The sequence below is a fragment of the Rhipicephalus microplus genome, chromosome 5 (assembly GCF_043290135.1).
Source record: "Rhipicephalus microplus isolate Deutch F79 chromosome 5, USDA_Rmic, whole genome shotgun sequence".
In the NCBI taxonomy this organism is placed as follows: domain Eukaryota; kingdom Metazoa; phylum Arthropoda; class Arachnida; order Ixodida; family Ixodidae; genus Rhipicephalus; species Rhipicephalus microplus.
The window spans coordinates 83,492,014-83,509,776 of record NC_134704.1 but is presented as its reverse complement, the minus strand read 5'-3'; the positions used below and the strand labels follow the sequence as shown (position 1 = coordinate 83,509,776).

Here is a 17,763-nt window from a genome sequence, read left to right as displayed (position 1 = left end):
AATCTTCAGGACCAGACGCCGTGAGCGACACACTTATTGCGCGTGACAAATCTGATCTTGAGCGCGCGTCCTGCAGGACGCGGGCATCGAGACGCCATGCCTTTTCCGAAAAAGAAAATGGAACTTCGAGCTTCAAGACAATAGGCCGATGATCAGATACGTACACATGAGAAGGTGGGAAGGACGGAACGCATAAATCGGAGACAAACGCCTCTAATGCTCGTGGGATATAAGCCCGGTCGAGTCTGCCTGAGGATCGTCCACGTCGCCATGTCCAAACGAAGGTATTTCCGTGCACTACATTGTGCGCGTCTAGTAATGAAAAGTGGTGGACAAGGCGACGCAGCTCGCGTGAATTCCAAGCAGACCGGCCCCAGCCAGGACCTTGTACATCGGTTCGCGTATTTAGAATGCAGTTGAAGTCGCCAATCAGAATGACATCACGACCGTCAAGAAAAAACACATCCAGGTCTCTAAAAAAGTCATTAGACTGTCCAGCTTGCGCTGGCCCATACACAAACAGTATCCTTAATCTAAAATAAAAGTAGCTACAGTCAAAAGCCAAAACCCTGCCCACGCCATCGTAAAAAGCATGATGATCTCGTAATAGAGCTCGATTAAAAATAATAATACCTACTCCCGTAATACGAGATGTAGCGAAAGAGAAATAACAATCTAGGTTGAATTTTCGTTTAAAAGCAAGCACGTCGGATAGCGAGAAGAAATTGGTTTTCTGGAGGCACAAAACATCACAATTTGCAGCGCGGGCGACACTAATCACTTCAACCTGCTTTGCCGGACTGCGAAAACCCTGAACGTTCAATGAAATGAAACTCGACTACGCTACCTATTGACGCTGTTGATTGCTGCGCGTCATCCTCTTCCCCATCATTCACCGACGCAATTTCGCGCTGCATCGACACCAACCTTACGGCCCAACAGCGCACCGACATCATCGCCCTCCTCGAGCGCTTCCGTGCCAGCTTCGACCACCAGCAACTGACTTTGGGCCGTGCTTCCACAGTATCTCACGAAATCGACACTGGCCTTCACGCTCCTTTACGTCAGCGTCCGTATCGGGTATCGGCATCTGAGCGTCGCATAATCACGGAACAAGTTGACATGTTGAAGCGAGGTATTATTGAGCCCCCTAACAGCCCGTGGGCATCCCCAGTTGTTCTAGTCAAGAAATAGGATGGCTCAATAAGATTCTGCGTCGACTACCGCCGGTTGAATAAGATCACACGCAAAGATGTTTACCCGCTAGCCCGCGCCTCCACCAATTATAATGAGGCGTTTTAGAGTGGCACTCTTTTATAAAACAGGAGAGCGGTCACGACACGTCAAGTGGTAATGGCGGAACCAGTCTGAGTACCCAGCCAACCAAACGTCGTCTTCTTCACCGACTGAGTCATACCCCCTGCCTTTCTGAGTAGCACTCATCTTCTTCACTACACAAGTAATTGTGAACAGTTAGACAGCAATCTCCCCGCTATCCAGTCACACTATTATGTGTGACCTTTCACTCCTCGCAGATAACCGTAAAGAACGCTGTTCTCTTGGATTGGATTAAATAAACTTTTATTTGGTCCTCCAAAACACAGATCACTGTGTTGCGGGCAGCTCCCACGTGGGGACTGAGGTGCCAAGCTCCTCAGCCGCCTCGCGGGATTGCTGATCTCTTAGTTCAATATGTATAACTCACTAGCCAAGAAGCTCACGCTGCTAGACTTTATTTGAGCGTTAAGTTGTATTCTTTATTCATTTATTGTGTCCAACAATCAGGGGCGGATCCAGCCACTCATTTTAGGTCAGCTAAAGTAACACTGGAGACGGGGACGTGGTCATTGCTTTTTTAGGGGCGAAGCTCTTTAAGGCGTGGGTATGTACACCCTCCGTCGTTGTATGTAGCCACCGGGATGCGAGATGGCAGTACTTGGAGTGTTCTATAGATGGACGCACGGACGGACGGACAGATGGACGCACTCGCGGATGGATGAACGCATAGACAGACGCATGGATGGACACATGGATGGTCGCGCGAACGGACGGAAGCAGGAATGAACAGACGGACGGAAGCATGGGCGGGCTGACGGACGCTCCGCCCCACTCATCATCATTCACTCCGTGTATATGCTGTCATTTTTGTTTTTACTAAGAGAAAAACCACTTCATAGCACAATCAAATAGTGTTAAAGTGTGCTCAAAGTGGTTTCACTCATTCGTCCTTATTGGCGATAGGAGGTGAACTACGAGCACTGAATTCAGGGGTAGAGGCGCTGACAGAGGTTTGGCCTCTCCTCCCCCCCCCCCCTCGGGATCCGTCAATGCCACCAATGGGGACCCCTGCGTACGCCTATTCTAGTGTTACACATAGAGGCGCTTGACACACGCAGAAACCCGACCGCTAACAAAATAACGAGACGCTATACTTCAGAGACCATGAGCACATAATGGACAATTACAGTTCGTCGGACTCAGTGGTATAGCGGGCCTAGCGCGATGGCGGGCTTAGCGGTAAATAAATGCGCATGCGCAGTATGTGATACGGCCAGTACATCGCACGCAGAACATGGCAACCGTTTTGGACGACCTATTCGAAGTCAATTTAGCGTTGGTAGGGACGGATCCACTTTTTTCGTAGCAAACGACTGCGTAAAACGGCTTCGCTTGTCTTGAGGGATGTTCCGTGACAGGGTATTACTGACTTAGCCTAGTTGTTGAGATGACTTCCCGTTTCAAGCATTCCTAGTCCTAACTGCAAGATCGATGTTAACCAATCTACATCTTTTTGTTCGCTTTTCGTGCCTGGTTGATATTTAGTTACTTTTATTGTTACTACAAAGACCACTAACATTGGTGCGCGCGTGAATACAAGCAATCATTCTCAGCTTTTTTTTTTTTTTTTCAGGGGGAGAAGCTTCTTATGGCATCACCCGTTCGTACCGTTATCGTTTTTAACCCCCGGTGGCACATACCCATTTGAACCCACCGGTGAGCGAAGTTCCTTAAGGCATGGGTCATGCGTCCCCGATGTCTGTAGTAGGTAGCCACCTCTCGTTTAGTTCTTGTAATGTCCGCTAGATGGCAGTACTTGTATATAATCAATATATGACGAAAACATGCAAGATGGTGTTATTTGGAATGTTCACTAGATACGGATGGACGTAGAGACAGACAGACGGACATACGCAGGGACAGACGGATGGATGTACTAACGGATGGATGGACGCTTCACCCCACTCATCATCATTCAGTTCGTGGGAATGGTGTAATTTTTTCTTTTCACTTATTTTGTACAGTCACCCCGGGCTACGTGTCACAACACTCCTAGCTTAAGTAAGCTTGGGCACGTAAACACTATCGCGCTATATTCAAACACGCTGTCCGCCACGAAATTAGCACCGCGGTAACTATTCCCTTAACCCCCGCTGTCACTCTAACGCTCACAAGCGTGCGCAGGGTTACCATTCAGGGGGGCGGGGCGTGGGGAGAGGAGGTTTGTCGCAGCACCCCGCCTTCGCCTCATGTCCATGTATGGGGCTTACTTAGCGCCCCCCTCTCACCCCTCTCTCTATATTGTCAATGATTAGGGCTCGCTTTGCGACCCCCATCTCACCTCTTCTGTCATTTCTCGAGAGAAGAGAAAGCAATATTTGGCTGATTTTGATAATTTATTGTGAATAATGGACCGCGTGCTGCACTATAATATTTGGCTCGCGTGTTCGCGGGAGCATCTACTACTGATTGGCACAGTTTCGGACCATGCTCAGAACATGTTGTAGGGCCCATTAAAAGAAAAGAAAAACATTGTCGTGCTCACTTTCAGCATTTTCCATTGTATGTGGTTTGCCAGCAGGTCCTTTCCCTTGTTTTTCGTTAAACATAACCTGAGAGGAAAAACAAAATAAGAAGAAATGTGCAGCACACTGGTATAAGAATTATCGTATGACATTTGCATTATTTTATTTATTTATTTTAAATGCGAAGCATTTCTTAGCGAACTTCGGCGACTTTGAGCGTATCTATCTATCTAGCCGCTTAAGACTTTTAGCTCTCCTGGCTGGTTCAATAATGGTATCAACACCTAGCTTGGTATGCCATAACCTGACTGTATGAGGAGCATGAGTGACTAGCCATAACATGAAAATCATGACATGAATCTCATGAATGTCATTATTTACAATTCATGGTCTTGCAGCTGTCGCGGCGGTTTCGTTCACATGACATGTTGCTAAATTGGCATGGTATGACATGACTGCATGGCGAACACAAGCGCCAGACCCTACCATAAAAATCATGACATGCGTGTCATGTCACAACATGATTACATGCCAAACTCATGATGCGCTCGCGGCCGTTTCGCTAGCTTCGCGTATACCATACTTGGTATTACGGGACGCGAGTGGATGACGAAGATATGGGACTGGTGAAATCATGATAATCGTGAGATGCGTGTCATGTAACAACATGACTACATGCCAAGCTCATGATGCACTCTTGGCCGTTTCGACAGCTTCACCTATACCGAATTTGATATTACGGAACGTGAATGGATGATGAAGGTATGATAGTGGTGCAAACTTCATAAACAAGAGATGCGTGTCATATAAAAACGCAACTACATGCTACGCTCATGATGCTCTAGCGCGGCCGTTTCACTAGTTTTACATGTACCGAATTTGGTATTACGTGACGCGAACGGATGACATAGGTAAATGACACGTCCAAACATGATGATTATGACATGCGCGTCATGTAACAACATGACTACATGCCACACTCATTATGCGCTCGCGGCCGTTTCGCTAGCTTCACATATGATAAATTTGGCATTACGTCACGTGAATAAGGATGACGAAGCTATGTGACTGGTAAACATGGAAATCATGAGATGCGTGTCATGCACGAACATGACTACATGCCACACTCAAGGCGCCGACACACTTCGACGTGACCCGGCGCACGTGCGCGCGGCGTTCATTTCGTCGAGTCACGCGGGCGATGCCACGCCAGGCGCCGATATGCAGGCGCGCGCCGCGTTTCGTTGCTTTGACGAATGCGCGTCTGAGCGCGCCCGGCGTCCCTTCGTCACGAGGGCAGACGCGATGCTGTCTGGGTAACGTCATTGGTACGAAATTCAGCATGTCGCATTTCGCGCCGGTTGCCGCCGGGCCGCACCGACGGACGCTGGTCGTGCCGGTCGCGCCTGGCGTCAGACTATATAGAGTGCTGCGCGTTGTGCTATCTTTTAGGATCGCTGCGGCCAGCGTGGGTGCGCGTTAACGTTTACGTAGGAGTGTATTGGGCCGTTCAGAAAGCGCTGGTCACCGTTTCGCTAGCTTCACATATACCTAATTTGGCAGTACGGGACGTGAATGGACGACGAAGGTAAATGACACCTCCAAACATGATAATCATGACATGAATGCCATCTACGGCATAATCTACCTCCGCTTCGTAACGCTGTGCCGACATTAAAGTGACATATCAACCTTCCTCATTCGTGCTTCGCATATCATTGATTCTCACTGTACGTGGGATCTGCCAATTTTTTTTAATACCTTGTAGGACCAAAGAAACGAGTTTTACAATGAAATCACAAATAAACTTGCAAGGAAGAATATATATATATATATATATATATATATATATATATATATATATATATATATATATATATATATATATATATATATATATATATATATATATATAGTCCAGTAGATCCTCCGTGAGCGGTCACAACGTGGTTTATTTCGACGTTTCGGCCTAGAGTCTGGCCTTCATCAGGATATATATATATATATATATATATATATATATATATATATATATATATATATATATATATATATATATATATATATATATATATATATATATATATATATATATATATACGACGGTGCTTTGTAACGATGCTCACTGAAGGCCCAACCAGCCGCAATGTTATTAAATTGCGAGTTGTCATGTGTAAATATTTATTTCACTCAGTTCACTCCCCACAGTTGCCTCACTTATATGGGAGCGACGAAAAAAACAAGAAATTAGACTTTGGCTGCATGGTGGGCTTGTTGGTTATCCTACAAAAGTAGGCCGCACGTAGGCATACGTTGGCAAAACTTACGGAGCTTACACAGACTCACTCATGAAATGAATGTCGAGCTTTATACTCACTCGGACTCACGAAAGATTTCTTCAACCGGACTCATTCGGACTCCAGCTCACCAAAAGATTACTCACCCGGACTCACTAACACTCCAACTCAGCTCGATCTGAAGACCCGTATTCACATAGCAACCTCGGCCTTACCTCACGTTTTCCTCAACTTCCTGTGCTCTCTACATGCGTTATAAAAGCCCAAAAATGGTAACAGGGTGAAAGATAGGGGCAAGACTAGTTCATGCATGCTGGTCCGATTATGTTTATCATGCGCAATAAAGGTTTAAACCCGATAACAAAATACTCGAGGAAAGTATGAGGTTGGTTTGTAAATATGGGCATCAGACTCATGAGTCTGAGTGGCTATCATGAGTCTTATGAGTCTGAGCGAGTCGACTCAAGAGTACGTTAGCCTATCATTAGCTTCTTTAACACTGGTGTCAATGGTCTTTAACACCAATAGCTCACGTAATCAGTGCTTTTCTTGGCGCCGTTCAGCGGAGAATCTTCGAAAACAATTTCTGAGTGTTTGCAATCCAGTAAGGTCATTTTTCTCGGAAAAGTTGATAGCATAAAATGTATTTATTAAGAACTTGTTCGATAGAGTAAGTGGGAAAAAAATCGAGGCACCCTCCTCCTTCCCGTCCTACGTAGTTTGCAGCTCCGATTAATAAATATTGAAATGGTGTATGAACGATACTGTTTTGGAATACCTGCGAGTAGACTGGAGTAGTCATGCTGCAGTAAGACGTCTAGATAGCACTTTAGGTAGACAAAGGAAGTGGAACTCTCTGAGATTTACTCAAGAGGAGGAAGAAAGTTTAAGCGGAAAGACAAGTAGGTTAGCCAGTTCTTAGACCGGCTGGCTACCCTGTGCTGGGGAAAGGGGTGAGGGGAATGAAATATGTTTAAAAGAAATGTTGCGAAGAGACAGGGAAATTACAAAAAAAAAATTGCCCGCAGCTTCCCTCGGGGGAACACTGAGGAGGATGCGGACCATATAATTGGTTAACGGGGTGTTAAAGTGCGACTTACTTGGGTCGATGACTAAATTGGTTAACGTGGTTGTGAAATGGGGTGTTAAATTGCGACTTACTTGGGTCGATGGCTAAATTGGTTAACGTGGTTATAGGAGGGGGTGTTAAATGAGTGAACACGTACACACGTATGCGAAAGGGCGGCGCTGGTCGAAGGGACGTCGATCATTGTGTTTGTGGATTCATTGGAATTCATTTCACCGCGACCTTGGATGTCGACGCGCCGTACAAACCAACCGACGAGCGGCAACTGAGCGAGCGAGCGCCGACCTTGAGTATATATACAGCACGACGGCGCATGCACTGTCAGCTGTTGAATGTTCTCGAAGCGCGACGCCACATGCGCGTCCACTGGAGAATCAGGAGAATTGTAGATGTCGAACGCGGTGTGTAGAGGAGGAAGGGTGCACAGATGGTGGAGGAGTGAAGCGCGCGCGGTGTGTAGAGGAGGAAGGGATGCACAGATGGTGGAAGAGTGGGCGACGGCGCGACGGCGCATGCGCGCGCGTCAGCTGTCGAATGTTCGAGAAGCGGTGCGGACGGCGCGGACGGCGCACTACAAGGCGCGAGTATAAGATGCTCCGTATCTAAAATTGCGACATAGGAAAGGCAACATCAAAGAGTATAAGAAACTAAAGTCTGTCTCTGAGGACAGTTGTCCGCAAAAAGCGCAGCAAAGCTTTCAAAGCCTTCTGGGCTGAGGATGGGCTCGGCCAATGATCCAGAATCCTTTGTTTCGACAAAGGTCGATCATCCAGTCTATCCAGAGCTGCAGTGAGTTCTTGTCTTTGCGCGTTGAAATGGGTGCACTCACACAGAAGGTGCGCGATGGTTTCTTCGCAACTGCAGTAAGTGCATGTAGGAGAGCTTGCCATTCCAATGAGATAAGAGTATGCGTTCGTGAAGGCCACTCCAAGCCACAGGCGGCATAGAAGAGTCTCCTCAGCTCGAGATATCCTTGGGGGAAGACGAAGCTGCAGACCGGGATCCAAGTTAATTATACATGGCGCTTTGGAGCTCATTCGGACTCGCACTCACCAAGTTTTTCCTGAGCCGAACTCACTCAGACTCACACTTACCAAATATATTGCACAACCCGACTCATTCCTACTCAGAGTCACGAAAATATTCCTCACCCGGGCACACACAGACTCAGACTCACGGCTTAATCTGAGTCTGAGTGAGTTCGATGAAGCCGGCTCCTGAGCGAATTCGCCGACCTATGCACGCGTACCTGGGTATGTTAAACGTACTGTTGAAGCTTGGAATAAACTGATACCACAGTCACCCCTCCTCATCATGCTTCCCTCTTTCTCTTTCTTACTATTTTCACCACACCGACGTGAGGAGTGGCAGGCTTTCCAGACCAACCTCTCCTCCTCCTTCTCATTAAACAACTCATCCTTCTTCTTAGAATAGACTGCATTGTTAGAAGTTAACGCTGTGTGTGTGTGTCGTATGTGTCCTGTCCTGTCTCGTCCTGCAAGCGCTATAGACCAGAACATGCCTATCTCGCACCCAGGCACTCATGCCTAGTTCACACTGGAACATCCGCTTTCTACAGCGACCGAAATTCCCCTGCCGCCGAAACGCAGCGTAGTTCTCACTGGACGAGCCCCGCGCCGCCGAATATGCCATCTACTACGGGGCGAACGCGGGATGGACGCGCTGTCACCCGGTTGTTGTCGCGGCTGGCAAACGCTACTGCGATATCTGGTGGTGTATACTTCGACGATTCTCGTACGCAAGAAGCAAGAAAAGACAGTACTGCTTACTTTGCTGGCAAGTGGCTGTCTTGTAATGCACGAAGAGCAGAAAAACCACCGACGCCAGCGGCGTTGGTGGGTTCGTTTTGCTCTGCAAGACCGCAACAAGCTCGGCCACGCCAACAGCTAGCTCGGTCACCTATTCCACGAAATACGGACGCGAAGTAGGCACAGAGTAGGTTAAACTCCCGTTGATTTCAATATTCAGTTACGTGCACTGCGGCATAACAAGTGAGTAGGGCTTGGCCGCCATTTTTCGAAAATTCCTTGACTAGCGCTCCTATTGGTCCGCGGTGACCGATTCGGCGGCAGATGCCGCAAAAATCGGTCTGAGAGCGATCGGCGCGGAGAGGGCCCTTTCGGTGGATCTCGCCGCCGCCGAACCGGATTCGGAGCACTTTCGGCGGCCGGAATGCTCAGTGTAAACGCGGCCTTAGGCTTCCGGTGCATACTCTCACACCAAGACGTCCGAACTGCCAAAGCGTGTATCTGTGGCAAAAAATTGACACGGCAAGCGGTGTGCCTGGGACTTTCGAATACGAGAAAGCACCTATTCACACCACTACCACCTATGCGAGATGTAGTATGGGTAACAGTGCGGCGTCTTTGGATGCAGAAACAACCAGCACAAGAGTATACGGCATTCGTAGGTCGGCGAACTCACTCATCAGTCGATTCACCCACACCCACACAGACTCTAATGAAGCCGTGAGTCTGAGTCTGAGTGAGTTTAGGTAAGCAGTATTCTGGTGAGCTCGAGTCCAAGTGAGTCAGGTTGGATAAAATGTTTGTGAGTGGAAGCCTCGGTGAGCTCGGCTCAGGGAAGTTTTAGTGAGTCTGAGTCCGAGATAGTACCAAGCTCAAGATATATTTCTCGAGTCTCTAGAGAGAGTCTGATAGCATCTTCGGGAATTGTGCACCGGAGCAGTCGTGGCACGCAACGAATGCTGGGTTTGCACAGCGTCGCTCCGCCGAATTTTTTCGGAGCACCTCGGAGCAACAACAAAAAAAGTGCCCAGACAGCGTTCGCCCTGGTAACCGAAGATGGTTGGTGCTCACGGTGCTCAAGACTTTACTCAGCAGTGTCTGTGAAGATCACAACACGATCCGGGAATTGTGCCAGTGTGGTGTTTTCCGATTGCACAGATTTCAATCCACAATGAAAAACGCTGAGCTTCGCCACCAGTGTACGATCGCAACCAGCAGAAAAAACTACATGAGCCTTGTAAAAGTGCACAAGTAGAAGTGTACTTATTGCGTTTATTGAAGCACGACGCCTGGTGTTGCGCTTTACAGCAGCGATTTGCGTGCAGTATGCCTGTAGTAAATCATTACCGTATACTCTCGCAGGCCGAATACCAATAGTAGGAGATATTAGGACTCACGCGTGGATGCAGGCACCGCACACGTTTAGTACAATTGAAACGGCCTACTACCACGATGCAAAAAGACGTGCACGGCGATGAAAGCATGGCTAGACATAGTCGAACGGTGGCATGCCTTGACTGTCGCTAGGCGAATCTGTGCGCGTGTCTTCCGAGTGCTTGGCATATGAGTGAGTGAGTGATCAAACTTTATTTAACCAGCGGATTGAGGCGTGGGCCTAAGCCGCGCCTGGGGCGGTGGAGAGACCCTGTCTCTCAGCCGCCTCTCGTGCTCGCTAGATGGCCCATATTTGATCTGTCCGATCTGAGCTGATCAGCGCGGCTCTCCACCGCGCCCCACGCTGTTCTGGGGAGACTGCATTGGCGTCCTGTATCTGTGTGCATTCCCATAACATATGCTCTAGGGTGGTGCGTCTCATGCTACATAGCTCACAAGAGTCATCTGGGTATAGTTCGGGGTAGATGCGATTTTGGTGCTTCGGGTTGGGAAATGCTCTAGTTTGAAGTCGCCTCCAATCAACCTCCTGAGATCTGTCTAATGTGGAGCTATAGGTGGTGGAAACCTGCGCCTCGACTTTTGGTAGAATTGGATAATGTCGCAGAACCTACACATTCTGTCCCTCTCCCACCCCTCTTCTCCTCCCAGTACCTCATGTGAAGCTCCATCGCGAGTGCGGTAAGTGAGACCTCGCGCTACGCGGTGTGCTTCCTCGTTGAGGTTAGGAATGAGAGACGCACACGGGGTGTGGACTGAGAACCGTATAATATACTTTTCTTTGAATTCATTGGATGATACGAGATTTGCCTTGCGGAAGAGTATGTTGGCTGCCTCGGGAGATATTGTTCCTCGTGCATAGTTACGGATTGCCGACTGTGAGTCGCTGATCACATACCTACACTTTGGGGAAATTATGGCCTGTGCAATAGCCACCTCTTCCGCGATTTCTGAATTATCCGAGCGTATGGAGCACGCGTTTACGCATTTGCGGTCAGTGTTTATTACTGCCGCAACGTAGGATTTGTGACTAGGGTACTCCGCTGCGTCTACGAACAACGCCTCCTTGTCTCTGCCGTAGGCTTTAGGTAAAGTTCTAGCACGGCTTTCTCTTCTGCCCTGATTAAGTTCGGGGTGCATGTTTTTGGGCAGATTGGGGACCTGGATCTTTTCCCTGATCACCTTTGGAATCGACGCTTTACTTCCTCGTTGTCTATGGTAATTTATCCCCAACTTGTCAAGGATACACCGTCCTGTGCGCGTGCTGGCTAGTCTCTCCAACTGGGCAATCTGTTGCGCTTCTATCAGCTCCTCTAAAGTGTTATGTAAGCCCAGTTGAAACAGTTTTTTGTTGCTGGTGCTATCTGGAAGGCCTAAAGCTTGTTTGTACGCCTTTCGTATGAGTACGTTGATTTTGAGTTTTTCGGCTGTATACCAGTTTAGATAAGCCGCTACGTATATAATATGACTTATGGCGAATGAATAAATAAGCCTGATGACGTTAGCCTCTTTCATGCCCTGGTGTTTGTCTGTGACTCTCTTGAATAGCCGCATTTCGTTGGTGACTTTGGTTACTAACCTCTTGACGGTTTCACCGTTTGTACCATTACACTCGATGATGAGTCCAAGTACTCTGATTTGTTGCACTATAGGGATAGTCCTGCCGCTTTTGGTGTGAATTTGGATCTTTTCGTAAGCACGGTCCCAGTCGTATCCCTTGGGTGGTCTGCCTTTAAGCGTGGAGCGATAGAGGAGGAGTTTGGATTTATCTGGCGAGTACTCGAGGCCAGTACCTTCAAGATAATCCTCAATAGTGGTGACGGCCTCCTCTGCTCTATCTCTCCGTCACTACCTTCACATGCCCAGATGGTGATATCATCTGCATATATAGAATTATGTATTCTGTATATTGAGTTCAGCCGCGCCGGGAGTCCTATCATTATGAGATTAAACAGCATTGGCGATATGACCGAACACTGCGGGGTATCAGCACTGTCCATAAGCCTTTCCTCAGATCTCAGTTCTACCATTACGATGGATGCCATTCTGTCTGTTAGGAAGTCCTTGACATAGTTATACGCTCTCGATCCTTAGCTTAATTGGCACATCTGATGTAATATTGCCGTATGCGATGCTTTGTCGAAGGCTTTTTTAAGGTCTAATACTAAGATCGCCCGGGTAGCTCTTGTTTTGTTGTCTAGAATCTGCTGCTTAATTTGCAGCATGGCGTCTTGCGTGGAGAGCCGTGTGCGAAAACCCAACATGGAATCTGGGTAGATTTCGTTCTCCTCAAGATAAGTGTTGATTCTGTCTAGAAAAGCGTGTTCCATCAGCTTCCCAGCACAAGACGTTAGTGATATGGGGCGTAAATTCGATAGATCGGGGGGTTTCCCGGGCTTGGGGATGAGGATTACTTTAGCTTTTTTCCACTGTTTTGGTATAGTGCCCGCGGTCCAGCACTCGTTAATATATTGCGTGATGTTCTCTATGGCTTGGTCGTCAAGGTTCCGTAGTGTTCTGTTAGTGATCCCGTCTGGTCCCGGTGCAGATTTGGTGTTTAGCTTCTGTAGCGCAGCCCTGATTTCAGCCACAGTAAACTCCTCATCTAAGAGCTCGTTCGGGCCTCCGGAATGTGGTCCGTGCTCTATGACAGGCATGGCGGAAATGTACGTGTTGCTAGCCTCAGAGATAAAGTCCTCCTCACTGCCGTTATACCGGTGCACCAGTTTACGCAAGGTTTGCGTGTGTGCTGATTTGGTGTTATCTGGGTCTAGCAGGTGTTTGAGCATGCGCCATGTCTGACCACCATTCATTTGGCCATCGAAACTGTTACAAACTTGGTCCCATTGCAGTTTGCTTAGCTGCTTACAATGTTCTTCGATCTGTTTGGTCAGCTTGGCTATGCGCTTGCGCAAGGGCCTGTTGTGCCTCTGTCCCCGCCATCTATTCTGCAATGACTGCTTGGCCTCCCACATGTGTGCGAGACGGCTATCAATCTGCTCTAAGGGTGGACTTGAAGTGATACTTCGCGTTGCCTCGCTGACGTCGTTATTGACATCTTTGATCCAATCTTCAATATTGCTGATAGGGTCTTGTTTTTTCGCGTTTCTGACTTTCCGAAACTTATCCCAGTCAGTCCATCTAATCTGTCTCTGAATTTCTGTGGCAGCCGTGGTTTCTATCCTGATTTCTAATATTCGATGATCACTCCCAAGATCATCGAATGTGTTTTTTTTTTCATTTTAGCTGTCCCCACGTTACGAACTAACGTTAAGCCTGGAGTGGTGTCTCTTGCAAGCCCAGTTCACATACGCGTAGGGGTGTTGGGGTCAGTGATGAGAGTTAAGCCGGTTTCTTGAATATCCTGCCATAGCGTTTTTCCTTTGGCTCTTGTGTATCCGTATCCCCAAGCACTGTGTGGAGCATTAAAGTCTTCACATATGACGAGTGGACTGGGTCCCGCTATATCTACGGCCTTCTTAAAGAGAAGAAGGAAGCGTTGTCGTATGCGTGTGGGATTGCGGTACAAATTCGGAATAAATATGCTCGGAGATTTTTTTCTGGAAGGGGCAAGTTGTACGAGTATATGGTCAATTTCTGTGATGCGGGTGTCGTGGCAGATTGCTACGAGTTCCTTCCTTACTAGAGTGGTTAGTGTTCTAATAGCCCCTGTTGGGGGGCCGATCGCCTGATATCCCGGTAGCTTAGCTAAATCATGGGTTTTCTGCAAAATTAGAACATCCGGTCTGGTACTGTCTCCAAGGTGTTGTTGCAGGACTACTCTCTTCCCCTCATAGCTCCTGCAATTCCACTGCCAAATAATTAAGTACCTTTTTCTGGGCTTCCCTATTTTGAGTTGGCTATCGAAGAGGGAGGAGGGTGAAAGGAGGCAGGCCTCATGAAATTAGTTGATATAGCCGGTGATGTGGTGCCCTGAGATAAGTGTGAATTGCCTTCAGTGCTCATCGGAAGGTTGGTAGCTGGAAGTACCGGAGGTGTCCTAGGGTTGAGATTGGCTACGTTAGCTTCGAGTTTATCTAGTCTATTCATGATCATGGATATTGCAAGCGAGAGGTCGTTGGTTGCCTCTGCCTGTTCCTTAACTGCTTTCTGTAAATCGGACAATGTTTGATTAATGTTCGAGGTTTGCGCCGTAGTTTTGTCATTAGACACCTGAGCTTTTCTTTTAAGAGGTGGCGGGGTACTGTCCTCGTCCATTCGCTTATCTGGCATTTCTTCGAGGCGCTCTTGGGCCGCGGAACGCATTTGACTAGAAGTTCTATTGGTGCAGTTTTTAAGACTTTGAATTTCCCGAGTAAGCTGTGATATCAATTCTCTAAGCTCAGCGTTTTCTTTTTTCAGCTCCACTATATCACTGACATTATGCGCAGTTTCCCCCGAAGGCTCAAGGTGCGTCCCTTTAGCCACGTCTGACCAGCTCACCGTGAATGCCGGGTTCCCCTGATGGCCATTGCCATCCTTTGGCTTAGACCGGGATCTGGAACGGGATGTAGTGCGCCTTCTCGCTCCAGAAGACTTGGAGGTGTAGCCACGGGGCGTTGCGCAGGACCAAGACCTTGATCTGACCCAGTCGTTGCCCTCGTCCAGAATTTGGGCCTCCCGCGTTCGGTTGGCTTGGTGGTAGGGGGTAGTTCTCCTCGAGCGTCTCTTGAAGTTGTCGGAACCGCTGGCGCTGTTTTACGATGTAGGGTGTCTTGAACTTGTCCTTGCAGAGTTTGTCAGCCGTGAGATGATCCTTGCCGCACAGCTGACATCGTGACTGACAGTGGTGGTCCTCGCTCGGATGAGGCATTCCACAACCCGCACATAGCTTGTCGTTTGGCCTCCAACACACGTCACTCCTGTGCCCAAGTCTGTTGCATTGTTTGCAAAAGTCAACTTGTTTCCTGTATAGTGAACAGCTTGTGAGCACTCCTCTGTACATGACGTGCGTCGGGACTCTGCTGCCGTCAAAAAAGACTATCATTGTCATGGTGTTGCCAAGACGTTTGGCTGCGATCGCCGTAGGATTTCAGGCTGTAATAATAGCTGCGGTGATGTCCAGTGGGCTTTCGTTCAAAGGAACTCCTTTGATTACACCTTTGGCAGTGAGTTCCGGGGCCGTCTCGTATGCTCCCACCTCATACAACTTGTCGTTGGCTTTGATGTGCTTGATGCCTTGGTACTTGTCTGCGTGGTCTTGGTTTGGGGTGCTAACGACCAAGATGTTCTGAAAATTATTCGGACAAATCGTGTCCGTCTCTCTTTCTTCATAAGGGATCTCGGCTGCTTCATACACGGCTTTGTCTAGCTCCATTAGGCTGAGCTTGGATAGCTGCAGTCCTCCTCTTGGCCTTATCACTATCTTGTAGTCGCCTGTCGGCAGTCTTGGCATTTTGCTGGCTCTGATTATCCGGGATATCAGATTTGCACCGCGCGTTCTAGGCGTTCGGGTAGGGCAAGGGCTACCACGGCGTTCCTGGCTACCTTTCTTAGAACGTTTTCTGTTTCGAACTTCTGTCCACCCGTTGCCTGTGTCATCTTCCCGTTGGGTGACGTCTTCGTCTTCCCGTTGGGTGGCGTCTTCATTTTTGCTGCGATACCTCCATTATTGATGATTACGGCCTGAATGGCGCGAACGCTGAGGCCTGGCTATCGTGAGGCCGCCCCATTCGACGCGGAGCGCCGGTCGTAGGAATAGTAGACGCTGCTTGGTGGGGGCTGGTTTTCGGTCGTAAAAGCTCGAAAAATGATCACCCACCTTAGAATATGGTCTCTTCGGATTCTCGGTGACGAAAAGAATCAGATGGTATATAAATCCGAGCGGCGCCTGGCTGTATTCGCTGCGAAATCATTCTATGAGAACAGAGCCGACGTGAAGAGCGTCCATTCACCTCGGTCCTCGGCATATGACTGGTAAATAATAAACACATTCGGTGTATGAGCGCAAGTCGGAGCGAGATTCTAGCGCTACGTTGACACCGGCATAGGGCACAGATTGGGCTTTTCAACAGCCCAGGCTCACCGCAGTTCGACTGAGTCGAAAGCAACACTTTCCGCTGTTCGCCTTTCTTTCTATCGCCGTAGTACGTACCTGATGAAGTTGCTTCCTCGGTCTGCAATGCACGTGCTGTATACATTTTGGACTGTTGAGGAAAGTCTTTTCGAAGTTTCACAAGAAATTGGCTCCAAAATCCAAGAGAAGAAGAGCGCGAAACATGCTTACAGCCGGAATCGTGTTGTGAAGTTTCGTGTTTGATTTTTGGAGCGTCTGCTGGCGTGGCGGTACAGGGTGCTTCGCCGCGCTTGCAACAGATGGCGCGGCACAATTTTCAATATGGCTGCGCACACTGAGCTCGCTGTGGCCCGCGTTTAAGTACTGCGAGTGGTAAAATTAATTCGAACTCTCTCACTACCGCTCTCAAAAGTCTCATATCGTGTGGAACGTGTAAGACTCCAGATATTAATCAATTAAACAAATTTCACGACACCCAGCTCTCCTGCTAAGCAAACAATCAGCGCCAGTAAGTCGCTCAAGGCCTGGTTGCAGCAGAGCTGACATATGCCCAGTGTCTGTTGTGTGATCGCCTTATATAAAAGACTGGGAGACGGAACTCTTGTGCAACGTGCGAACGTTCCTTGTGTCACGGTCTTGTGTGTGAACATTGTTCATGGCGTGGGAACATAGCTTTTTCAAAAGAACATTTTCAGGCGTGAATTTCGCAATAGTATGTTGTTATTGATAACTTCGTTACGCAAATCACTACGTAACAAAAGAGGAGTAGCCAAAGCCATGTGTATGCCCTAACCTCTCCTCGAACAGCATTTTCCTTTATAAATATAGGTCTAACCCCTGCTGTCCCGATTGCCCCTCCCCATGTGCCGACCTGTCACACTGCCTGTTTTACCGCCCGACTGCTCAGCAATCCAGCTATTACCCTCCCCCATCCCTTTCCATCACCTCCTGGCTCGACTGGATCGGCGCCGAAGGGAAAGAAGAAAAGCGTCGACTGGTCGCACAGGCGGTCGAAATGCGCGGCTTGTAAATTGTGGCTGAATAAAAGTCTATTACTACTACTACTACTCGAACACATTTCATTATAACAATAAAAATGAGCTGGTGGCCATGTTCCTGCGTCTCTGGTTTACCATCTGTACAGAATGCTTGGGTGGTCATTGAGCCAGCGCCGGTTGATGAAAGCGAAAACTTTCAAGGTGAACGTCTTTAATATCTCGTACTCCCGGAGTCCATCCATCCGTCCATGCTCTGCTTGCCCATGAGTGGTACCAGCTGTGGTCTGTCCTTCCCACACTCTCGCAGCAATCACACAATAGCACAGCGCCCCCTCCTACCCACCCCCAACCTTTTCACACACAAACCCCCTCCCCCCCCCCCCCCCCCCGAAAGCCCAAAA

At 48.4% G+C, this 17,763-nt stretch overlaps 1 protein-coding gene across 1 annotated transcript in view; it reads right to left on the bottom strand.

The window, feature by feature from the left end:
* LOC142817508 (uncharacterized) overlaps nucleotides 1-15,161 on the bottom strand; it is a 31,153-nt gene extending 15,992 nt beyond the window's left edge. Inside the window, exons 1-2 of the mRNA XM_075894527.1 lie at nucleotides 14,841-15,161; nucleotides 3,824-3,890 (exon numbers count right to left, since the gene is read on the bottom strand). Of these exons, the coding sequence (XP_075750642.1) occupies nucleotides 3,824-3,890; nucleotides 14,841-15,161 (388 nt within the window). The remainder of the gene's footprint in view (nucleotides 1-3,823; nucleotides 3,891-14,840) is intronic.
* Between the last annotated feature and the right edge of the window lie 2,602 nt (nucleotides 15,162-17,763).